The 26,414-nt window shown below is 42.7% G+C and overlaps 1 protein-coding gene across 1 annotated transcript in view; it reads left to right on the top strand.

Moving 5' to 3' along the window:
- Positions 1-26,414, top strand: part of PLCB1 (phospholipase C beta 1) — a 480,198-nt gene that overhangs the window by 18,710 nt on the left and 435,074 nt on the right. The window contains exon 2 of the mRNA XM_075267398.1: positions 15,576-15,653. Coding sequence (XP_075123499.1) covers positions 15,576-15,653 — 78 coding nt within the window. The remainder of the gene's footprint in view (positions 1-15,575; positions 15,654-26,414) is intronic.

Here is a 26,414-nt window from a genome sequence, read left to right as displayed (position 1 = left end):
GATCATGGACTGTATATCACATGAGCATGGACTGTACATCACATGACCATGGACTGTATATCCCATGACCTTTATTCTGATGGCGATACTAACTTAGATATTTTTTTCTAAATTTTAAATAATTAGACAATTTGAAACAACCATTTGTTTCCATATCATCATCTTTCATGTTTTTCCATAGACTGAGCTTGTGGAGGGCTTATTTCTTGCAGACAGAAATGTGCTTTTCATTGGTTCTATCAGTACATGTGACTTTTCGGTCACTGTAATTCCATTTTTTCAGATGAGAGAAGCTTTTTTTGCCATTGTTTTTAGTTGTTTTTTTTATGGTGTCCACTGTACGGGATTAATAATACATCAGTGTCTTTTTCCATGACCAGTGTAGGTTGCGAATACATGTGAATACATTCAGTCGCTCTCATTGTTGGTCATATGAATACGGCCTAAGAGTTTCCATTTATTGCAATGTGAGGCGATAATAGCATAGTGTAAAATGTTGTTTTAGCTTTGCTGAGGTGACTTGTCTTTGTGGGAATGGTTGCAGGATATTCACCCAAACCTCTGGTCTTATTGTTGAGGTCTCGTTCCAGTTATGTGAACCATAGAGGGTAAATATTGTATATTCTATGGATAATTAGATTTTCCATTGAGTACAGTGAAGGTAAATAACACTAATGTCAATGTTTGCCCTCCATTCATTACACCCTGCTCTGCCACAGTCACCTGTTACACTTGACCTCTGACTGCATTAATACAAGTCCTGTCTGCTCTGTCAGATATGGGAGATTTCTTGAATCATTCTGCACAGTGACTGTAGTAATAATTTTCTCTTAATTCCAGACTTTTTTCCACTTCCACATTCTAGGATAGGAAATCTAGAACATTTTTCATTGTTGTCCTTGCTGAGGTTCTGTTCCTATTGCATCTGAGTTTTTGTTCTTCCCTGACATATACCTATGATATAAAATGCTGATATATAGCTATAAAGCTCTCTTTATCCTCTGTTTGGTGAACAGGCCTATTAATATGTTTAGTTTTTCAATCTTATTAGTCAACTAGCTTCTGCCCGTGACTTTGTCTGCGGGTTGTTGGAGTCGATGATCCGCCTATATTCATCAAATTGCTGCCGTCGATGCTTTGCCTGCTCTGGCATTTTGCCAGCTCTCAAGCTGTCCTGCTGCTGACCTTGTTCCTCACACCGTGCCTGTGATTGTTTCAGCATTTTAGCAGCTCGCTGGGACGCCATATAATGAGTGTGTTGTTGGTGTTGATGAACCGTCTGCTCTGGCGTTTCGGCAGCTGTCAAGCTGGCCTGCCGCTGAACTCATTCCTCGAGCTGTGCCCGTGATTGTTTCGGCATCTCAGCACCTCACTGGAACTTCATATAATGAGCGTTTTGTTGGTGTTGATGATCCGCCTGCTGTGGTGTTTCAGCAGCTGTCAAGGTGGCTGGCCGCTAAACTCATTCCTCGCACTGTGCCCGTAATTGTTCCGGCATGTCATCAGCTCGCTGAGACACCATATAATGAGCGTGTTATTGGCATCAATGATCCCCCTCAGCTCCAATTGAGGAGAGCTTTGTGCCTTCTGGTTACCTTCATAGCTCTCCTTGTTTCCGACAAATTAGATTTTCTTTTTCCAGACATGTTGAAAATTGGCAAATTGCCAATTTGGATTAAAGGTGTTTGCCCATGTCAGTTTGTCTGCAGTGCCTGGACCAGCTCAGATAATATGCAAATGCATGAACACAAACCACAGAGGGTTAGCTGAGTGTTTATCTGGCAATTGATTATTTGTTTTTATATGTATATAGTAATAAGCCTCTTCCCCCCTCCCTCCTGTAATCCTACCCCTGTGTCCAGTTATAAATATGCAGCCTCTAGAAAGTGTTTTTAGGTATATCTGAAGAAGAAGCTCAGAGGAAGCTTCGAAACGTCATATTCTGTCATCATTATGAGTTAGCCATTAAAAAAGGTATCACCTACTGAAGACTTGCAAAGTTTTTTTGTTTTGTTTTTTATGTTTACACAGAGAGATAACAGCCCTGACTTTCTCAGAAGCTGAGATAAGAGCAGTGTAATATAGTATGTGAACATTAATTCATAACAGTCGTGAAGCCATGTCATTTACCGGGATAAAAAGTAGCCTATGTTTTAATCGAGGTTATAATCTATCTATGTGCCAAATTTCATTGAAATCAGCCATTTTTGCGTCATTGAGGAAAAAACACACAAACATTCAAACATATAAACTTTCACATTTATAATATTAGTAGGACAAACAAGGTGTAAGAAGAGCCAAATTGTAAGCAGAGTTTCACCAGTATAAGCAGAGCCTCAGTGGAGAAAGCAGAGCCACAGTGGTGTAAGCAGAGCCTCAGTATAGTAATTAGAGCCTCAGTGGAGTAAGCAGAGCCTCAGTATATTAAGCAGAGCCTCATTGTAGTAAACTGAGCCTCAGTGTAGTAAGCAGAGCCTCGGTGGAGTAAGCAGAGCCTCGGTGGAGTAAGCAGAGCCTCAGTATAGTAATTAGAGCCTCAGTGGAGTAAACAGACCCTCAGTATAGTAAGCAGAGCCTCGGTGTAGTAAGCAGAGCCTCGGTGTAGTAAGCAGAGCCTCAGTGGAGTAAGCAGAGCCTCAATATAGTAAGCAGAGTCTCAGTATAGTAAGCAGAGCCTCAGTATAGTAAGCAGTGCCTCAGTATAGTAAGCAGAGCTTCAGTATAGTAAGCAGTGCCTCAGTATAGTAAACAGAGCCTCAATATAGTAATTAGAGCCTCAGTATAGTAAGCAGAGCCTCAGTATAGTAAGCAGTGCTTCAGTATAGTAAGCAGTGCCTCAGTATAGTAAGCAGAGCCTCAGTACAGTAAGCAGAGCCTCAGTGTAGTAAGCAGAGCCTCAGTAGAGTAAGCAGAGCCTCAGTATAGTAAGCAGAGCCTCAGTGGAGTAAGCAGAGCTTCAGTAGAGTAAGCAGAGCCTCAGTCGAGTAAGCAGAGCCTCAGTATAGTAAGCAGAGCCTCAGTATAGTAAACAGAGCCTCAGTATAGTAAGCAGAGCCTCAGTATAGTAAGCAGAGCCTCAGTATAGTAAGCAGTACCTCAGTATAGTAAACAGAGCCTCAGTGTAGTAAGCAGAGCCTCAGTATAGTAAGCAGAGCCTCAGTCGAGTAAGCAGAGCCTCAGTATAGTAAGCAGAGCCTCAGTATAGTAAGCAGAGCCTCAGTGTAGTAAGCAGTGTCTCAGTACAGTAAGCAGAGCCTCAGTGTAGTAAGCAGAGCTTCAGTAGAGTAAGCAGAGCCTCAGTCGAGTAAGCAGAGCCTCAGTATAGTAAGCAGAGCCTCAGTATAGTAAGCAGAGCCTCAGTGTAGTAAACTTTGCCTCAGTATAGTAAGCAGAGCCTCAGTATAGTAAACAGAGCCTCAGTGTAGTAAGCAGAGCCTCAGTATAGTAAGCAGAGCCTCAGTGTAGTAAGCAGAGCCTCAGTATAGTAATTAGAGCCTCAGTGGAGTAAGCAGAGCCTCAGTATATTAAGCAGAGCCTCATTGTAGTAAACTGAGCCTCAGTGTAGTAAGCAGAGCCTCGGTGGAGTAAGCAGAGCCTCGGTGGAGTAAGCAGAGCCTCAGTATAGTAATTAGAGCCTCAGTGGAGTAAACAGACCCTCAGTATAGTAAGCAGAGCCTCGGTGTAGTAAGCAGAGCCTCGGTGTAGTAAGCAGAGCCTCGGTGTAGTAAGCAGAGCCTCAGTGGAGTAAGCAGAGCCTCAATATAGTAAGCAGAGTCTCAGTATAGTAAGCAGAGCCTCAGTATAGTAAGCAGTGCCTCAGTATAGTAAGCAGAGCTTCAGTATAGTAAGAAGTGCCTCAGTATAGTAAACAGAGCCTCAATATAGTAATTAGAGCCTCAGTATAGTAAGCAGAGCCTCAGTATAGTAAGCAGTGCTTCAGTATAGTAAGCAGTGCCTCAGTATAGTAAGCAGAGCCTCAGTATAGTAAGCAGAGCCTCAGTGTAGTAAGCAGAGCCTCAGTAGAGTAAGCAGAGCCTCAGTATAGTAAGCAGAGCCTCAGTGGAGTAAGCAGAGCTTCAGTAGAGTAAGCAGAATCTCAGTCGAGTAAGCAGAGCCTCAGTATAGTAAGCAGAGCCTCAGTATAGTAAACAGAGCCTCAGTATAGTAAGCAGAGCCTCAGTATAGTAAGCAGTACCTCAGTATAGTAAACAGAGCCTCAGTGTAGTAAGCAGAGCCTCAGTATAGTAAGCAGAGCCTCAGTCGAGTAAGCAGAGCCTCAGTATAGTAAGCAGAGCCTCAGTATAGTAAGCAGAGCCTCAGTGTAGTAAGCAGTGTCTCAGTACAGTAAGCAGAGCCTCAGTGTAGTAAGCAGAGCTTCAGTAGAGTAAGCAGAGCCTCAGTCGAGTAAGCAGAGCCTCAGTATAGTAAGCAGAGCCTCAGTATAGTAAGCAGAGCCTCAGTGTAGTAAACTTTGCCTCAGTATAGTAAGCAGAGCCTCAGTATAGTAAACAGAGCCTCAGTGTAGTAAGCAAAGCCTCAGTATAGTAAACAGAGCCTCAGTATAGTAAGCAGAGCCTCAGTATAGTAAGCAGAGCCTCAGTGTAGTAAGCAGAGCCTCAGTATAGTAAGCAGTGCCTCAGTATAGTAAGCAGAGCCTCAGTATAGTAAACAGAGCCTCAGTGTAGTAAGCAGAGCCTCAGTATAGAAATAGAGCCTCAGTATAGTAAACAGAGCCTCAGTATAGTAAGCAGAGCCTCAGTATAGTAAGCAGAGCCTCAGTGTAGTAAGCAGAGCCTCAGTATAGTAAGCAGAGCCTCAGTATAGTAAACAGAGCCTCAGTATAGTAAGCAGAGCCTCAGTATAGTAAGCAGAGCCTCAGTATAGTAAGCAGTGCCTCAGTATAGTAAGCAGAGCCTCAGTATAGTAAGCAGAGCTTCAGTATAGTAAGCAGTACCTCAGTATAGTAAACAGAGCCTCAGTGTAGTAAGCAGAGCCTCAGTATAGTAAGCAGAGTCTCAGTCGAGTAAGCAGAGCCTCAGTATAGTAAGCAGAGCCTCAGTATAGTAAGCAGAGCCTCAGTGTAGTAAACAGTGCCTCAGTATAGTAAGCAGTACCTCAGTATAGTAAACAGAGCCTCAGTGTAGTAAGCAGAGCCTCAGTATAGTAAGCAGAGCCTTGGTAGAGTAAGTAGAGCCTCAGTGGAGTAAGCTGCTACCAGACTCTGATGGTGAAGCAACCCAATAGAAGAAGACTGTAATGTTCAGAGTTGTAGTCGGTCACTGATGGGCTTATGGTGGCTGTAGTTGGCTCAGCCAACTGTCCAGCTCTCCTTATGGCTGGTGCAGTGAAGAGGGCATCGGCAGAGTGGTAGATGGCAGTAGTAGTGCCCCCTTCACATTTCCTTACAGTATGCCTTCCTGAGTCTGATGGGGGTTATACCTGTACTATGCATTTATGAAAAGTTCTTTTATAGTTGGAGGTGCGCTGTAAGGGGCGAAATTCTTCTTCCTTTTCCGGCTTCTGGTTTCCGTTGGCAGAATGCCTGTGCACAGTATTTTCATTCCATTCCGGCTTCTGCCTCTGATCAGGCCCCGGTGAGTAAGGGAGTCTCCGGCCAGTTGCTCCGCGGCTGAATCAGTAGACGCTTCCGCGGCAAGATCAGAGCGCTTTATTCTTCGTCCTGCTGCGATCTCTGCTTCCCATTGCAAACAGTGGAAGGCAGAATCTGCCGCTGAATCAGGGCGTAATTTGCCCACAAATCAATATCAAATTTCTACATATTAACGTCCCCTATCTCTTTTTAAGCTGCTTTTTCTATTATGTAGCCAACTAGAGGATGTTTTTTCTTGCCTTGTCAGATATCTCTGGCAGTAAATCATGTTGTGACTCCCACCATCCTTATTTCTCAGGTTTGATTTAATCTATTCCTGTAGTACATAAAATATTATCTGGTCTTGTAGAATTGGGATTTGTCAGGCAGGTCCATTATTATGTAGCCTGTAAGCATATTCCCCTTGTAGTCCCCTTGACGGTCTGGGCCACAAAATATAGAACAGGTCTTATTCCTGTCCGATTTTGCGGCCCTGCTTCTATGGCTACTATTCATTTAATGAAGCACGGCCGGTGCGTGGGTAGCACACAGGAGACATCCACGTGTTCCCCGTGCTCTACTCGTGCCTTTAATACAAGGCTGGCTGTTCGGCCACTGTCGTCTAAAACCGGTCTTAATCTTGATTGTAGTCTGATCCTGGACTAATGTCACCAGTGTGTATTGAGTAACCATTACTTAAAATACTTGGAGGGCTGTGCAGAGAAGAACCAAGAAATAAATCAAGTAAGAAGAAGATCTTAAAGCAAATTTATCACCAAAAAACCGCCTATTTTTTAAATATATTTTCTAAGAATTTTTGATTATTTTAGTTTTTATTTTCCATGTCACTATGTCCTGTAACTCTGACCACTAAACCTAATAATAGGCAAACACTTCCCTTTTTTTTAGGTGGCTTTCTTTGCAGTAGTCATTTCATTTAGATCACAGACAACATTACCCTGATAACTTACAATAGTGCAACATTGATTGGTCTGTGCCACCTGTGCAAGAGCACTGTCCTATTGTAAAGTATTATGGCTTGGGGGAAAGTGATCGGGAAATGAAGATTTCTTGACAGGGATCCAGATAGCTGGTGGCCGTGGTCCGCCAGTTGAGTATCTCTGCTGTAAATGCTCAGACAAGATGGCCACCCCCCATAAATCATGTACAGGAAAATAAAAAAATTAAAAAATAATGGTGATACATTCCTTTTAATTCATTCGGCACCTGTAAAGTGAATGGAAGCCTTACCAGCGATCCTTGGCTGCACGTGCACAGAATGGAGCGGTGCATGGCTGACATATCAGCAGGAGAATCACATTGTGTGTACGGCCAGGTTAACACTGTTAGCGGAGCAGAGTGCGTGGAAAGTAGGGCAGTGTGTTATCATTCAGTGGCTGCCTGGTGGCGGTGATTAATGATCAGACATATGACAGGGACTGACCTTGTGTTTGTACAACTTCAGTTTACTCAGAGGGAATAATACCGGTCAATAAGATGCTTCATCAAAAACTGAGCCTGCACTTCCTAACTTCAGGAGCAATGATGTTCCCTGTAAATCTTGGCTGTGTCATAAGACTGCACCAAGCCTTACAAAATGTCATTACTAATGTGACTTCTGCAAAACTCCGTACAAGTAAATGACATCCCAAAGCCGAAGATACGCCATGTTGCTGCTTAGTAGTAGGATTAACCCCATAAAGCCATAGGTAGGTTTTGGCCTTCAGAAAAATTCTGTAAACACTCTGAATTACATGCTAAGACGAAGGCTTTATTTTGCCCAACGCAGCAGCAAGGTTTTTTTTTTCTGCAGCGTTTTCCATTGTGTTTTTCTCTGCAGGTAAAATTGACATGCTGTGTTTTTCAAAAACGCATTATCAAGAATTCGCTCTAGGGAAGGGGTTGGGGCCCTGGAGAAAAGTTTGCACTGGGGCCCACAAAACTTTAGTTATACCACTGCTGCAGTGGACAGAGGTATAAAGGAAGTTCAGGAGCTGGTCCCTGTCCATTCTTGTATCCTACAGCTGGTAGCTGCTACTAATAGTCATGGCAATCTAACCAGTGGTGGCGCATGGGCCCCACCATATGAATGCATGTCCCATGATGAGCAGGAATCTTAGGGTTAGTTCACATGGGGAGTGGAAGCGCGGATTTTGGCCCCAAGAGTGACACGGGGAGCCGCATCACTCTTGGGCCAAAATCCACCTGCCACGACTGTCGCGGCTTCTCCTTCTGGAGTAGGCTCAAATGAATGGGCCAACTCTGGAGGTTGCTGCTGCGAGGTGGACGCCGGGGCTCAACGAGCCGCGGAATCCGCCTGAAGAAAGGGTAGCTCACCGATACCTCTAACGGAAAATAGAACGCTAGCAGTCTTCATAGACCACCATTGTGAGGGGGCGGATTATGACGTGAATTCCGCTGCATAATCCGCCTCCTCTGTACCCATGTGAACTAGCCCTCACAATAATGAACAACATTTTCAGGGGTCTATAAAAAAAAAAAAGAAGTAAAAAACATGGTTTGAAAAATTCAAAAAATTTAAAATCCTGATAATTTCCCCAGATAATATGAAAATAAAGAAATAAACAGAAACACATTAGGTATCCCCATGCCTGAAAATGTCAAACTATAAAAAATATTTGTTCTACGCAATGAGTTCTGTAACTGGAAAAAAATAAAAATGGCAGGTTTTTTGTTGTTTAGTCTCCCAAAAGTGTGCATATCAAATAAAAAGTGATCAAAGCATCAAATAATCCTCAAAATGATATTAATATAAACTACAATCTGCCCCGCAAAAGAAAAAAAAAGTATGCAGCGCTATACATTGAAATTTTAAAAATTTAAGGGGATACAAAATAATGTTGTATCCTTTAAAGTTTTTATTTTTTTCAAAAGTATTAATAAACAACCCACAAAAAATTGTGCGATTTAGTTTTTTCCCAATTCCACCCCATTCTGATTTTTTTTAAAGCTTCCCATACATCGTACAGAATATTACATTATTCTATTAGGAAATTAAAAAAAAAGAAAAAGAAAAAAAAAAAAAAATTAGCCCTCCTATAATTTTGTGAACAGAAGCAGAAAAATGACTTTTTTTGGAATCGAAGGAGGGAACAACGTAAATGTTGAAATGGAGAATGGTGCTAGCAGGAAGGGGTTAAATTTGTTCAACTAGAATGATGGAGATCCAGATGCAAGCGATAGGGCGCAGATTATTTCTGAAAAGAAATCTCCACAACCTCAGTGAATTGGATTTGAGGTTTCTATTGAAGTTGGAGCCCCTTCGCTGCAGGTTTTCCAACCTCTACAGTCATCATCACCTTCCTTTCTTTTACGTATATATAGTAACATAGTTTCCAAAATTGGAACATAGATGCCGGTCTACCCAGATCAACCTAATGTCCTGCAGTGTCCATCCAAAAAAGACAAAGCAACTCCTAGAAGACACTTGTCTATGGCCTAGTATGAGATTCAGCATTAAAGGGGTTGCCTAAGGAATACAGAACTTGGGCAGGAGGATGGGGAAGGTGAAACATACAAAAAAGAAACCCCATACTCCAATATCCTCCACCTCTGTCTGTGTCTGCATCGTCTTGGGGCTTGACCACTGAGGCCACTGATTGGTCTGACCCAGAACCCCGACCAGTATTTGGACGAGTTCTGCAACCTCTTCATGGAATACCAATTACAATACCATAGATTTTGTATGGTATTGCAGCTCAGCCCCATTCATTTGGATGGGACTGAGCTGCAAACAGGCCAGGCAAACATGACATTACATGACCTTTGAAGTTGAACCTTTAAATAGCTGATCTGAAGGGGTTCTGATCTTATTACCCTGTAAAATCCCTTTAAATTTGTGAGACTGCAATCCAAGGATTCTCTTTATTGTTCTGGTTGTATGCCTTTACTTCCGTATATCTTTCTTACACAGCGGTGATATAACCTGCACAGTACTCCATGTGTTGTCAGACAAGGGATTTGTCTATGAGTCAAACTATATTCTTATTGTGGCCCTAGGGCCCTATTCATATATTAATTTTATAACTGTGTTTTATTGAGCAGCCCAGTAGACAATGTATCATATGTGTGAGCACAATGCTAGATCAAAGCAATACTTGGCACTTCTGGAGACTTCTTACTTTCTCCTCTTTTCCTACATTTTTCAGGAGTGCAATAAAATCTGCGACAGTGAATATAAGCAAAAAACTATTGTTGGTATTGTATATGTAGTTACATATACAATGATACTAATTCCAAGACCCCATGAACTAAATGAGTTTGGTGATATTTGGTTACTGTGTTTTTTAAGGAAACCAGTCACATGAATGTGTTGTTGAGTCCCTCCATCTCTGCCCCCAGATTCATGTCCCCCATCTCTGCCCATAGATTCATGCCCCCCATCTCTGTCCCCAGATTCATGTCCCCTCCATCTCTGCCCCCAGATTCATGTCCTGTCCATCTCTGCCCATAGATTCATGTTCCCTCCATCTCTGCCCCCAGATTCATGTCTCCTCCATCTCTGCCCCCAGATTCATGTCCCATCCATCTCTGCCCCCAGATTCATGTCCCCTCCATCTCTGCCCCCAGATTCATGTCCCCTCCATCTCTGCCCCCAGATTCATGTCCCCTCCATCTCTGCCCCCAGATTCATGTTCCCTCCATCTCTGCCCCCAGATTCATGTCTCCTCCATCTCTGCCCCTAAATTCAAGTCCTCCCATCTCTGTCCCCAGATTCATGTCCCTCCATCTCTGCCCCCAGATTCATGTCCCCTCCATCTCTGCCCCCAGATTCATGTCCCCCCATCTCTGCCCCCAGATTCATGTCCTCTCCATCTCTTCCCCCAGTTTCATGTCCCCCCATCTCTGCCCCCAGATTCATGTCCCTCCATCTCTGCCCCCAGATTCATGTCCCCCATCTCTGCCCACAGTTTCATGCCCCCCCATCTCTGCCCCCAGATTCATGTCCCCTCCATCTCTGCCTCCAGATTCATGTCTCCTCCATCTCTGCCCCCAGATTCATGTCCTCTCCATCTCTTCCCCCAGTTTCATGTCCCCCCATCTCTGCCCCCAGATTCATGTCCCCTCCATCTCTGCCTCCAGATTCATGTTCCCCCATCTCTGCCCACAGTTTCATGCCCCCCCATCTCTGCCCCCAGAATCATGTCCCCCCATCTCTGCCTCCAGATTCATGCCCCCCCATCTCTGCCCCCAGGATCATGTCCCCCATCTCTGCCCCCAGATTCATATCCCTTCCATCTCTGCCCCCAGATTCATGTCCCCACATCTCTGTCCCCAGATTCATGTCCCCACATCTCTGTCCCCAGATTCATGTCCCTCCATCTCTGCCCCCAGATTCATGTAAAGCAGGAATAGATGAGTAGATGGATATATAATACAGTAGTATAAGATTCAGTATCATTTTTAATGTATTCATTGAACTCTCTATTCTTTCTAGATGGAGGGTGATCTCTGTAGGCTGCGAGCGCAATCCACTCTAAGTATCACCGTATTGAAGTCCAAATTAATGAAGTTATTTTATAAGTTAGCTTAGAGACACACAAATACACTCAGCTTATGGTGTATATCAGGGGTCAGAAATCTTCGTCCCTCCAGCTGCTGTGAAACTACAACTCCCAACATGCTCCATTCACTTCCATGGGAGTTCCAAGAACAGCAGAGCCAGTATGCATGCTGGGAGTTGTAGTTTTAGAACAGCTGGAGTGCCGAAGGTTGCCTATCCCTGGTATATATAGCGGGTTCTGCTTTAATGGCGGGAAAGAGGTAGTTTAAATACATTGCATAGACAAGGAACAGGTTGGACTCATATAATTAGAATAACGTGATTGGTGGCAAAGTTGTAAACTGGAGAGACGTTGCATTATTGCCCATTAAAGGCTATGGGGGGGGGGCTTTCTAAGCAAAGAGGAGTGTAAAATGGATGCAGTCATGGGAGCACATGGCCCTGGAATCCAAAATGGAGGCTGACATCCTCCAAATGCACAGGGAGGGGAGACTGTCAATTACTGATCGCTCCGCCTCCTAGACTTTCTCAAGAAGTGACAGCTTACACCAAATCTTTTCCCACAAAACTATATATCGATCTGCTCAGCTCCTCTGCTCTTTAATATGGTGTATAAAAATCAAACTGCATTTTTGGCATGACACGTTCCCTTTAAGGGTGACCCAATATGGAACATCACTAGAAGCGGTGGATATTTATATGTTACTCATTCCATCCTGTTATTTTTATTGCTTAAGCATGCCCCACCTAAATCCTCTTCTAATATTATTCCTGCCCCCACACGACCCCTGTTCCGCTTCCCACCCGTTCTTATTATCCACATTGATGGGTCTTTGTTGTTACATTCTACACATTTGTCTTAAACCCAAGAAATCTCATTTCTCCAAGGAACTTGATCACCTGGACCCATTGAAAATTCTGTTGAGAAATGACTTTGTAAGATCATCGGTTGGATATTGTCTAGGGCTATGTTCCCATGACCCGCTAATGCTAAATTAGGGTCTTGGATTAGCATTAATGGGCCTATCGATGGAGGGATTCAGAGTTTACTACATGTCTACATGGCACATGGAATATATCTCGTGATTCCATGTTGCCCATCTATGGAGGACATCCAACCATCTAGGTGTTTTGCGGCTTTATTATTGCCATATCTGGATGTGTGGCGGTGGAATCCCATTCACTGGTGTCATTGTAGACATTTTATTTCCGCATTTAATTTCTATTAACTTGTGCTTTTTCTCTAAGTATGTGTCAGATGTAACCTTATTTACTGTTACCTTGGAAACTGCAGCGCTACAAAGTGTCCTCATCTGTTTGCTGGAGATATTGTAGCTTTTTACAGTAAGCTACATATTATAGGGTGTATGCTAGAGCTTTCCTTTTACAAGAACAACATAAACCTTCTCAAACATAGATTATTTTCCCACAATGTTCCCAATTTTTACTGCAGAAGTGAGGAACAAGATTTCACGTGTCTGTCTGTTATTGTTGTATCTGCTTCAAGCGATATTTGATGGCAGGAATATCAACATCTTCAGTAGTGAAATGAGGTTGGGTTTTCCTTTTCATCTTTTAGAAGTCTACGGATATTATTGTGGCTCAGCAAGTGTTGCGTAAGGTATACCTGTGAATGGAGAGACAACCAGCCTGGATAGATCGGAAATTCTGTGTTATATTGTCACTAAAAGGGTTGTCCCCTGCGCGTATGTGACCGAGGCGTCATTCACTGTTATGGGGCTACTGGGATATTGTCACAATCTAAGTGGATTGTGGGAGGAAACCCACACCTCTAATGCAGGAACCCCATGTAGATGTTACCCTTGGCTGGGTTTGAACTTTGGACTCCAGCACTGCTTCCCCTCTTAAATGTATAGGGCAGGGGTCAGAAATCTTCGTCCCTCCAGCTGCTGGGAAACTACAACTCCCAACATGCTCCATTCACTTCCATGGGAGTTCCAAGAACAGCAGAACAAGTATGCCTGCTGGGAGTTTTAGTCTTACAACAGCTGGGGTGCCGAAGGTTGCCTACTGGACTCCTAAGTGTAGAAAGAACAGACTTAAACTATATATAATCTATTGAGCTCCTGCAGCTCCAGAACATGATTCCTGTAGATCAGAGGACATGTTATTACAGGGTAAGGCCTCATGTACACAAGTATATACGGTATCCATACAAGCATTGTACGAACCTCCAGCTAATATGGCACCCATCAAAGTCCATAAAGTATTGGAAGAATATTTCCTTATCATACGTATAATGCGTATGGAGTTAGGCATTCTTTGTATTGATCCTTCAGGTTATAGTCACAGAGGTATAGCAAACCATGGCCTATGGTGCTGTTGGAGTTCACACACTGCTAAGCCGCTTTATCTATATCTGTTGAACATCTTAAAGGGATTAGGTAGAGACAGAGGCAGACTGGGCAGCTTCTATGAAGTCCATGTAGAAAAGTGATCCATCCATGAGAACCTCCGCTGCATTCCCTTCTACAAAGTCCAAGCATCATGAAAAGGTGTGGAAGGGGAAATTAACACCAGGTCCTGTTTTCTGGGTGACTTCCGGTGCAGAGCTGGTCAGGCTTACCTTTACCCAGGGCAAAAGTTCAGTTCCCTACCCTTACTCAGTATCTCAATACATACAAGTGGCTTGTTGTTGCCCCTCTGAACCCCCCCATGACTATGCCCCTGTTCTACTGAGGGACCCATTATGATAACTGCTATGGGGTACTCTCTTTGCTATCTATGCCACTGCCATACAAAGTGCTATAAGCAGTTGTCAGTGTGAACTATACGTCCCCTATATACTGACTTTGCAGGGCTCTTATGATTGATATAGGTTCACTGGAAGTGCTTGCATTTTGCAGCTCAGCACGGATAGATATATGTCCATTTTTATTTATAATGTGTGAGGACAGGTACCTGACAATGCAGTTATTCTGGACAATTGAATCCTCCTTAGGGATGTGAGCACTGCGGACTTCTTACATAAATCACTTTAGTCTCTCAGTACTGTGCTAGGTAGCCGTGTGTCCATTACAGCGGCCGCTGATTTATCCTGTTGTCACTTGCAATCCGTGTCATGTACATTTAATCATTCTGTAAATCATACGGGGGCGCTCCGAAAGTGATGCATGTGGGATTAAAGGGGATGTCAGAGATTTAACAAAATGGACTAAAAGTAGGAAATGTGTCAAACTAATATAATAACCAATACCCTCCTATCCATCGCTCCAGTGTCACTGCTTCAGTGCGCCCATGTTTTACTTCAGTGGGAAATTTCCAATATATTTTCATGGTGTGAATAGGAAATCGGAGCTTTTAGAGGTGAACTCGAATCTACTACCTCCCATGTGTCCCTCTGTTGGAGGAACAGTCCCTACTTTTGACCCAAGGCCTTCTGTCCCTTTTGGATATTGGAAATAGAACCAACCCCTGTGGAGGTCAGGAACTATTACCGCCGCTGGTGTCCATTCGGTCTTGCCGGTAGTCCTCCACCCCTTGTGATCATTGAGATTAATCAGTATCCTCAGCCAGTTCCTTATGAGCGAGCGCTGAGGGTACAGATTGGTCTCAGTGGTCATGTGGAGCTTGGGAACTCCAGCAGTGTGTCGTAGACATGAGACGAAACGGACATCGGCAGCAGAAATCAGCAAGCAGGAGACAGGTAAGTATGGTTTTTCTATTTTACACCTGAAATAAAGAACTAAACCAGTTACCAGGGCAAAGGGAGAACCAAACTAACCAGGATTGTGCCAGGAGAGTCTATAGAAGCCAAAAAATAATATTGGACCATAGATGTAGTCCAAGATAGAAGTCAATACCAAGAAGTCAATGCCAATTTCAACTCAGAAACCGAAACCAGGAGAAGTGGCGAGCAGTCAGAGCCATAAGATCAGTATGAAAGGTCATCGTAAGAGCCCAACTGCACTGAACAATCACAGGCACAGACTGAAGTTCTGCAGGGTTTAGATACCCCACTCTCAGCCAGAGATGTTTGTCTAGTAGTCGTAGAAACCTTAAGATGTTGACTGCAGAAGGAGCTCATATACTAAGGCCTCGTTCACATCTGCGTTCGATATTTCGTTCAGGGAGTCCGCATGGGGACCCCCAAACAGACTACTGAACGCATTAAAAAGCAGTGAGTAATGAAAGCACACGGATCCCATAGACTACAATGAGGTCCGTGTGTTTTCCACGTGGTATCTGCACGAATCATGCGGAGGGGAAAGTAGTTCTTGACTCGTGCGGACATCACGCGGAAATCTCATGGACCCATAGTCTATGGGGTATGTGTTCTTTCATTGCTCACCGCTTTTTAATGCGTTCAGTATTACGTTCGGGGGGTCCCCAAATGAACGTAGATGTGAACCAGGCCTTAGATTCCTAAAATACACAAGTACTTGATGTTGTTCATTTATAATTACAACCTTAGTGACATTTTTTTAATATTCATTCTAGGACTCGAATCTTGTTTACCCTGTTGTCCTCAAGATGGATCCTAATGGATTTTTCCTGCACTGGGTGGATCAAAACAAGGTAATACAGTTTATTTTCTGTAAAGATTTTTTGTGTGCCCGGGTCTGAGGCAAAAGACCCAGTGTTTTTATAAGGGTGATGTAACTCATTGACAAATTAACAGTGGAAGGTTTATCTTCATGCACATGAGAATATTTGGTTCGGTTCTTCAGTTTGCATTCATCTGAACTGGTATTATAGAAGTTGTCTCACTAAACCTCTATTATCCAAGAGAGGAAATCACTAACAAAGAACCACTCCCAGGTGAACCCCATTCATTAATGGTCTCCTGGGCATTCAGCTGAACACCCCAGGTCCCGCTTCTGGCACCCCAAGCAAACAAATGCTAGGGGATACCACAGCCAACCGGGCATCTCCTCTACAGGGACGTAGTATTACATTCTGGCTACTCAACTAAGTAGCCATTCTTGTAATGTAACTAAGACAGGACATGAGCTGCTTCGACAGAGTGACTGATTGTTCTGTCTCATGGAGATGGAATGCTGAAGAGAAGACCACCCTCTATGATGTCCATATGTCCTAAACAGGCATATGGACAGTGTTTGTCTTCAGGAGACAACCTCTGTAAATCTATACCTGTGTATTTACATGACCAGCTTTCATTACAACTATATATTACTTCCCTTCAATATCCAGAATGTATTACTATATAGTATGGCCAGATGAAGGTTATGGGTGACAAGGATCAAATGATCGCCAAGGCAATTTCATATTAAAAAAGTGTTGTCTGATGAGATAATCCTTCAAAAAACCAAGACAACAGATGATGATAGAATCCGGTACAAGTGTTCATTCCTTGATAATTCCTTTTATTTGTGTATCAACAGCGCAGCCAGTCATAAAGAGTGGTTATTGCAGTTTTTACTTCTTCTCTTTTCATCTGCTGTGTCATCTAGTTTCTTTTTCTTTAAAATGAGAATGGCTGACACCTGAGGAAAGAGCATGTCAGAAAACTCTAGTTCTCCTGTAGCTTTTTTTAAAAAAGGGATTCTACAATTAAAAACTTTTTTTTTTTGTCATTGACACGTCGGAATAGCCTTAAGAAAGGCTATTCTTCTCCTACCTTTAGATGTCTTCTTCGCCCCGCCGATCGGTTAAAATTCCGTTTTCCTTCGATATGCAAACGAGTTCTCTTGCAGCACTGGGGACAGGCCCCAGCACTCAAACAGCACTGGGGGCATCCCCAATGCTGCAAGAGAACTCTCCAGCGCCGCCTACATCATCTTCTGGAACGTCGTCTTCATGCGTCTTCTTCTGGCGCAGGCGGTGAAACTTGTAGGCCTCGGGCAGAGCCGACTGTGTATGCCCACAGGCCACAAGAAAATGGCCGCTTACTTACTGGGTAAGCGGCCATTTTTCTTGTGGCCGTTGGCATGTGCAGTCGGCTCTGTCCGAGGCCTACAAGTTTCACCGCCTGCGCCGGAAGAAGACATGGTGAAGAAGACATTCCTGAAGAAGATGGAGGCTGTGCTGGAGAGTTCTCTCGCAGCATTGGGGACACCCCAGTGCTGTGAGAGAAATCATTTGCATACCGACGGAAAATGGAATTTTAACTGAACGGCAGGGCAAAGAAGACATCTAATGGTAGGAGAAGAATAGCCTTTCTTAGGGTTATTCCGACGTGTCAATGACAAATAAAAAAAGTTTTTAATGGTAGAATCCCTTTAAGTATTGTGAAGTTTGTTGGTTTCTTTTAATTTCTTTGTGATTGTATTAACTATTAATTTGGGACATTGGACACCATATTGGATCTACGCTTTGGCAAATTTGTGTTTTATTTTATTCAGTGTTTTATACTATTTATTTTATAAATTGATTTCATTTTTTACTTTTTTTAAAATAAATATTTCTTTATTTGTATCTTTTTTATAATTTTTTATTTTCAAGATAGGGAAAATGTATGGTGGGTAGAACATGGCACATAAAGGATGTGGGATTAAGCTGGTCACATACTGATACATACTGATACAATGTTTTTGTGTCTTATTCTCGATACTAGGCTTCTATCTATCCTGTTGTTTTGATATGGATTTACAAGTGAAAATACAGAATATCTATGATCTAATATCTACTTATCTACTCTGTTGCCTTGGTGAATATAATATGCGATGTCACATTTTTCCCCTTATTTTTCCGTTCAAAATTCTGAATGTTGTCCTGTTTTTTTGTTTTATGATGATTCCTTGTGGGTTTGTATATTGTAGATCAAATTGGGACTTAGTCTTACCATACATGGGCAGGTTCGGGCCATTGTGAGGGATATAATGAGCTGTACTTGTTACTGTACAGGGAATGTTTGTTACTGTATAGGAAGATATTGGATCTTGCTGAAAGATGAAGTGACAAAGATGGTAAGATCAATCAGATATTAATAGTGAAGTGCGGCGGAGGGAGCTGAATAGATGTCCTATTGCTTATCTGTGTTACTGGGACATCTACCGATACATTGCTTAATGGCGGATTCCAATTATAGAACTTACCAGGATATCACATCAGTAGTGATTCAATAGCTGGTCCTGACAGCTATTTGTCACCTAAGGCATCCATATTTATCGTCCATCTTGCAATCAAGGGACACCGTTTTTCAGGAATCCCCCATGCATTCATTCCATGGAGAGTTATGTGATAATGGCCTCAAATAGGACATGACCTATATTTTGAAGGACCCTCAAATTAACAGTCATGTTAATAGCCCCCATTCACTGCCATTGAATTTAAAGGCATCCTATCATTGGATACCCTTTTTTTCTCGATAACACGTCAGAATATCCTTAAGAAAGGCTATTCGTCTCCTAACTTTAGATGTCTTCTCTGCCCCGCCGTTCGCTAGAAAACCGGGTTTTCTTCAGTATGCAAATGAGTTCATTCGTAGCACTGAAACTGCACTGGGGCGGCCCAATGCTGCGAGAGAACGTGTTCACACAAGGCACACAATGTCTCATCTATGGTTTGGGTCAGGTTTTTAACTTATTTTAGTAATACCTACTATATCTCAATATCTACTGAATATCCTAAGAGGTTTATTAGTGGATCAGTGCATGTCCCAATGGACATCAGTGCATGTTCCAGCTTTGGCTCCTTTATACCAGCTCATTGTAGTCTCCTTACTGAGCCCCATGTAGTATAAATATATACAGGGAATCGTAGAAACCTTCTCTAAGTTGCATAAAATCTGCTTCTTCAATGACTTCGGCTTGATTCTAGGTGCCACCACATTACTTGTGTAATCTTTGTTTTTTATTTGGTTTATCAAATGTGACATTTAATTCATTTTCTTTACTCACTGAATCTGAGTTTTTCATCCTATTAATTCTGTTTGCTCTTCCACCGGCCTTTGAAATCTTGTAATTTATTCATTATGTCTCCTCTTCATTCTGAGAGCTTCATGATTTCTATGTTCCCGGTGATTAATTACTATGGTGTAAGCAAAGTTCTAGTTTCCTATGCATTGTATGAGACAGAGTGGACGCTCTGCTCTCTATATCAGATTGTCTTCTCATATAGTTTGTTTTGTACAGCTGGTTAAGAAATCACATTTAAAGGATTTGTCCAGGTCCAGCAAAATAAATGAATAAATGTTCTTGTTTGTATAATGAGAAGTTGTACAATTTTACCATATACGTTCTGTATCCATTCCTCTCAGTTTTCTAGATCTCTGCTTGATGTCATTTATTGTTTATTTTCATTGGATAGCAATCAGTCCATGGTCATGTGATATAAGGTCCATGGTCATGTGATATACAGTCCATGGTCATGTGATATACAGTCCATGGTCATGTGATATACAGTCCATGGTCATGTGATGTACAGTCCATGGTCATATGATGTACAATCCATGGTCATGTAATATACAGTCCATGGTCATGTGATATACAGTCCATGGTCATGTGATAAGAACAGATAACACTTATTAAAGTGAACGAGCCCAATTGGCCACTATGGGCAGTTATTAGAAATGGATTAATAGTGCCATTGTATCACACAAGTGTCATGGCTTCCACAGAGTCATGACAGATCCATTTTTAAGTAATCCTGGCGTATCCCATTGACTTATATTGAGGTCCATCTGGTTTCTGTCAGGCCGCAGAGGCTGGACTAATCTCACTATAGAAATACTGAAATCCTGCCATAGAGGATATATGTATCTATACACATATATATGGAGAGAGAGAGCTAGCATTGGGTTATATAAACCCTCTCCATAGTAAGCAATATCCGAACTATCGACTGGGAATTCTCGTTCATTACCGCAGTATCTAGAGACAAAGGTTGTGTAATCATAACCTACAGGAAGGCAAGACAAAAATGTAAGAATTTGCCAAGAGACTTACACAGGAAAAAGACACATCCGCGCTGACTCCAGGCAGACAACAGGTTTCTCCTTGGGTGACTCCTGTGACCTGTAATTCCCATCCAACGGTCATGACACATTTCCATTTACTACTTGAAGCCTTGTATTGTAATGGACTGTAGTGTATTGTACAGTGTACTCTATGTGTATACGCCTTACTCCATGTTCATCGTTCCCTCCATTGATACTTCTTCAGATAAATGATTGGTTGGTGAAAATCTAGTAACAACAAATGTTAGGACAAAAAAAAAAGAAATATATGTCATGTCATGACGTTAGGGGAACCTGTCACCAGAAACAGCATATCACCTCACCCTGCAGATAGATAGGGTTACCAGAATCAAACCATTTTCACCTTGTGGATTGCTGCCTCTGTTGCCGAAATATCTCAGCTTTTGTCAATATGCAAATGAGCTCTTTGGAGCAACAAGGACATTGTGTATTGGAAATCCTAGTTGAGCAATTCCCTAGTACTGCGGCTGAAACCAGGGAGGAAGGGAAAGACAAAGACAGTGAGTCCTACACTCGACTCCAGCCCCTGTCACTACCTACTTGCCACAACTGTCCTAAAGACAGGGACAACTGGGCGACAATCCCATCTCTGCACAAGTGATTACACAGAACAAGACAAGACAAAACAACACAAAAGCAAAGTCAGTGAGCCAAAGGGTCAAAACCAGAGAGACAAAGCAGTACCAAATCGAAATCCTGAAGAGAAGTTACAAGGAAAACCAGAGGTCAGAAGTCAGAAATACAATACAATAGTGAGAGAACAACTTAACCACAAGTCACAATAGTCAGCAAACCTTTGTGGGCTGATGACCTGTTTATAGGAAGTCCAGAACCTGCCCCAGACTTGATTGGCAGATCGGCTGTCAATCACACAGGTTAGGCTAAGATTAACTATTAGAGGAGCAGAGGGAAACAAGGTGCAGGAGATGGGAGTGGTGGGAAATCAATTATAGAGATGAGAGAATAGAGCAGTGTTCAGACAGAGCACAAGAATAAAAACTAAACAGAACTCCTGTGCCGCAGCGTACGAGCAGATGTCGCAGAAGTTCGAACAGGTGTGGACGTAACACATTGCCATTGCTCCAAACAGGTAAGTAGCCATACCTTTGCTGTTCCGTAGAGACAATTTATATATTGATAAAACATGGATATCTTGGCAACTGAGGCACAAATTCACAAGGGGACCCTAACCCACCGTGTCTTTCGTGCTGGGTTGATATTGTGGGTTCTGGGGAACATTAACACTTCTATGAACAGTTTCTATAAATGATAAATAAGATTAGATAAATCTTTGAAGTCTCTTGCCTGAGTAATAGATCCGGCACACATTACATTTACTGCCCTAGCCTGGTATCTAAATACCCTATAAAAGGTTCTGTAGAGCACATTGTTGTTGCCCCCTGGCAATTACCCTCCAAAACACATGCAGCTAGTATCCCCCTAAATTTTGGTGAAAATCACCCCCTCCTGTATACAAACTAAATAAGCCCACATGGTGACCATCGCTGCAGCTCATTCCCTTTATTACCTACGTCATCCATCTCAGCGAGGTCTGAGTCTCATCCAAAACTAAAGGACAATTTTTCATTGAAGGGAAGGTCTGTATGTTCTCGGACTGGAGACATAAAGCTTCTGTAGCCTTGACCGATCCCAAAAACATGGGTGCACTATCCAATGGGGATGGCCTCTGCATTTCCTTGGGTTCCCTATTAGTACTGACCCGCAGCCCCCTGTGCCCTATTAGAAATAAAATAAGTGTAAGTAAAGTAAATCCAAAAAAAATATTTAGGTAAATGGAAAAACATAGATATTACTACAAACGGCAGAGGTTCTGGTCGCCATCCAAGCCACCCTGCTTTGTGTTTTCTTGTGACCTAGTCTTATTATTGTGTATTCGATGGACGTTATTTATGGCAAACGTTACGATGTCGATCATCTAGACTTATATTTGTAAAGAGAGTTTCTAAAATTCACATCCAATGTTGTTCGCCTCCTGATGGAGTCATGAACTGAAAACTTAGGTTCTGTCCCTTCACTTTGTGTTCTTTTACCGTTTTCTTACTTCGGTTACCATGGAAACTGTTCAACAGCTCCATCCTAATTCACTGCAAACCTATTAGAAGGACTCCCTACACTGTATACAAGCTGCTATGGAAGGGGCCTGTAAATACCCACAATTATCCTGATGCAATGCTGTATTTCTCTGTCAATATGTGTCTGCCCAATAGGGTGGTAATGAACAGGAGAATACGGCTACATTGTAAGCAGATACTATGATACATATCACACCGTCATAGGTATACAGTCCTGTTACATTCATGTGACCACCTGTCAAAATCTAGAATAACCCCCTTTGGCAGAGCGGACCGCTGCGAGACGTGCAGGAAGAGAGGGGATGTTGTGATGATGTCACTGGGATGTTGGGCCATGCCGACTCCAGTGCCGTGTCCAGCTGTGCTAGGTTATGCGGTTGAGCATCCATGGCGTCAACAATCCGATCGAGGTGGTCCCACAGATTCTCGATTGGGTTCAAGTCTGGGGAATTTGCTGGCCAAGGGAGTACGGTAAAATCATCCTGTTGCTCCTCGAACCACGCACGTACACTGCGAGCTTTATGCTACGTCGCATTGTCCTGCTGGTAGATGCCATCATCCTGAGGAAAAACAATTTGCATGTAGGGGTGAACATGGTCCGCAAGGATAGATGCATACTTGTGCTGCTCCATCGTGCCTTCCACAATGATGAGTGCACCCAGATGGCTGATGACACGTGCCTTCTGCGATTGGTTATTTAATGTTGATGTCAAAAGTAGGCGGTGGTCACATTAATATGACTAGACTGTGTATGTAGTATTATACCTGTATCCACTAAAAACCTAAAGATTACTATTCCCCCTCTGTATTTCCTATATGATTTCCTATCTATTTGGAGCAGCATTTAATAAAGCAGTAGTGAGAGTGTAGACTCAACTATGGTAAGACAGAACACTTACTAGATGCAGCAGCTTTTCTGTGTGTGGGGCACTCTCTTTTGCAGTTGCTCCCTCCTGATCCTCCTCTCTATAGACTTCTATGGGCAGCTGCTGTAACCAGTGAAGCTGAAAATCTGTTTCATCTGCGGATCTCACTGAATGAAAAGGATTATCCAAGACTGTTATATTGATTTGTCTGTCTCCACTACTTACCGTTCACAGCACCGTACATTGTATTGTGGCTGTGCTTGATATTACAGCTTTATTCATCTACATGGGACTGAGCCACAGCATGGCCATCTGACTAATAAATGTGATGTCACTGCCTGAGAAGAAGTGGAGCTCAATAGAGTAGTCTTGGGCCCGGTTCACATCTGCGTACGGGTTTCTGTTCGGGAAGTTCGATTGGGGATCCCCCGAACCTATACACATAAAAAAGCGGTTACCTAAGGAAACCTGTAAACCCCATAGAATATAATGGGGCCTGAAAGGTTTCCATACAAAACATGCGGAGAGAAAAGTGCTGCATGCAGGACTTTTCTCTCTGCATGTTTCGTACTGCAACTGAGCAGAAACCACACGGACCCCATTGTAGACTATGAAGTCCACAGGTTTTCCTTAGGTAACCACTTTTTTATGCGTATAAGTTTCCATTTGGAATACCGAATGCAGATGTGAGTAGGGCCTTAGCTAACAAAGAGGATCAGTGCAGGAGGCAGGAGTGGAGAAAAAGGCATTTTTCTATAATGAGATTAATTAAGTTGTGTTTGCATCTCTTTCAGAATTTAGATTTTTCTCTTCTGTTACAGAAAACCTAAAAATTTGATGGAAACAAATCTATCATTTGATGGACACAAATGGATTCTGATGGACCTCATTGACTGCAATATAATGGGGTTTGTCAGTTATCCCTCAGGCTAGGTTCTCACTAGTGCTCGGTTTCCATCCACTGGGTCCGCATGTGGAAACCCTGTCCGCCTAAAAAAGTGGTTACTCACAGAAGCCCATGGACCCCAGTTACTATAATGGGATACGCAGAGATTCTGCTTGTAGGACTTTTCTCTCCACCAATTTAAGCGGAATCTCAGGCGTATTTGGCTGTGTACTGTAAGCCGATGGCTGGTCAGGTAATGGAGGGGGTGTACGTCTCACCCAGACTACTCAGGTGGGTAAGATGAGAAAACTCCAGGAATTTTTGTTCTCAGCAGACAACTTTCGTCTGCTGAGCATTTTGGTAAATGCTCAGTATTGGGCTGGATTTTTAGGAATGACAGGTAGGATTGGTAGTGGGACCTGTCATTCCTCCCCCCTCCAGTCCACACTTTGGGGATGTTCCGGCAGCGACTCAGCAGCAGAGAGTCTGCTCATCAAGGAGGCTTAAGAAGCCAGCTCCAACAGCAGACTGTGGGCAGAGTTTGGCTGGAGAGCCAACAGAGAGGTCATATTTTTGGAGCTGTGTCCTGAATGATTCTACAGTTTTTTTTTGGATTTCTGTTATTCTAGGTGAGGTAACGTATTCTATGTTTAGTTAGAGCCTAGCCGGGCAGGGATTTATTTTTGTGTTGTTTCCTTTGTTGCTGCACTACCTTTTTGAGTGAAAATAAACTCTACCTTTGTTTTGAACTAAAAGAAACTGGACTTGTGTGTCTATGCCACCCAGCGCCGCACCTCCCATGAGGCGACCTGAAGCGACCACTTCAGGCGACGCTATGTCAGGACCCCAGGGAGGGCGGCATTTTTCCTTTCCTAAGCCAGTCCAGGACAAGCTGTCCTGGACTGGCTTAGCACCAAGAGGTGGATTGGGAGGCCACTGAAGCAGCGCTGCTCCAGCAGCCTCCCCTCACGCTCAGGCAGAGAGCAAGTACTCTCTGTGCCTGCTCTCTGCCTGTGAATGGCGCTAAGCCCCGCCCTCCATTTCGCCCTGCCCCCTTCACTCAGCCACGCCCCCACCACGCCCCTCCTCCCGGGGGGGGGGCGGCTTTCTGTCGTTCGCCCTGTTCGGGCGGCGAAAGGGGTAGGTTCACCCCTGATGCCACCCCATCTAGCAACCCCAGACCCTGACAGTACCTAGTCTTATAATGTCCGCCGTTTTTCCGGACAAAGCAGCACGGTACCCAGGAATTTTTTTGTCCTTGATTTTTGTTGGAATATGCAATGGAGACTCCTAATTGGCATCTGACACAGATGGGAACACAGCCTTATAAAATCTCTTATCTCGAATCCTGAGTTATGCAAATGTATTTATTAGCTTGGATTTTTTTTGTTCTCGCTCCCACAAGACTCTTGTGTTTCTTACCTCCCACTTGCATGGTAAATTATTTTTTGGCTCGCAATTTTTTCTATTTTGCAAAGAAAAAGAACACCCTTTTGTTACATTGTAGCTCTTTTTAATGACATTGCATTGAAATTTGGGAGATGAAAGGAATCACAAGAATGCCTCTAGAGGTCATTCACATTATTGGAATTTGGCTATTGAAAAATCAGAGATAAATGGGTTTCTCCAAATTTTCGGCGGAGCTAATTTTCGAGTCATTCGCTCCTAACTGCTTGTATTATACACTGTAAAAAAAAAAAAAGAAGCTATTATTCATGACACATCTATTATTCATGACAAGCCTGACAGATTATGTCTAATTATTGTCTGATTATGTTTGTATGGTACAACCTGTTACGGAATTGTAAAATACGCGTTGAATGTTTTCACTGAATTGCAGAAGAAAAATTAATTGGTAGTTATGTTGTTATTTGTTATTACAGTCCTTCTGACCTATCCCGTAGAGCTGTTAAAATTTTCTTTACACCCCAGGACAATTCTAATACATATTTCAGAAATCCCAGCTGGAAAAACATTGTAGTACAACGCGGTTCCATATTCTAGCCAAAATATAATACCCAGTGGCATATGGCCTTAAGATTAATCCCAAAAATAATACCCAGTGGCATATGGTTGATATTCATCCAAATATTATATCCATCGGAGTATGGCGGTAGAAATCCATCCAAACTAGAAAAAGTCCCTAAGAAACAAACAAGTAAAAATATTCAGTCATTTTAATTTTTCGGCTAAAAATATACTTCAATTAATTAAAATAATTTCAGCTTTTTATTTGCAGATAGAAGACAGTTTTATATGAAACTCTTCCATTCAATTTTAATGGTTTTTTTTTTTTATTGAATTTTTCTACAAGTCGGAGCAGAAGTTAGTTACTTCCTTCCTCGCTAATACTATAGGACACTTTTCAAAGCCAAATAAACGGGTTGTCCTGTAATATTACCGATCCACAGAATAGTCAGTAATTTCTTATTCCGTCATCTAATCTGCTATTAAAAAGATCATAAATCCGGAGTCCTACCGTTTAAGAGAGAGAGAGCATTTTCTGGAATGCCCATGCTGCTGTTATCACATGACTTTATTAATGATCATGTT

The sequence above is a fragment of the Leptodactylus fuscus genome, chromosome 3 (genome assembly GCF_031893055.1).
Source record: "Leptodactylus fuscus isolate aLepFus1 chromosome 3, aLepFus1.hap2, whole genome shotgun sequence".
Lineage (NCBI taxonomy): Eukaryota > Metazoa > Chordata > Amphibia > Anura > Leptodactylidae > Leptodactylus > Leptodactylus fuscus.
This window is presented reverse-complemented; position numbering and strand designations above follow the sequence as displayed.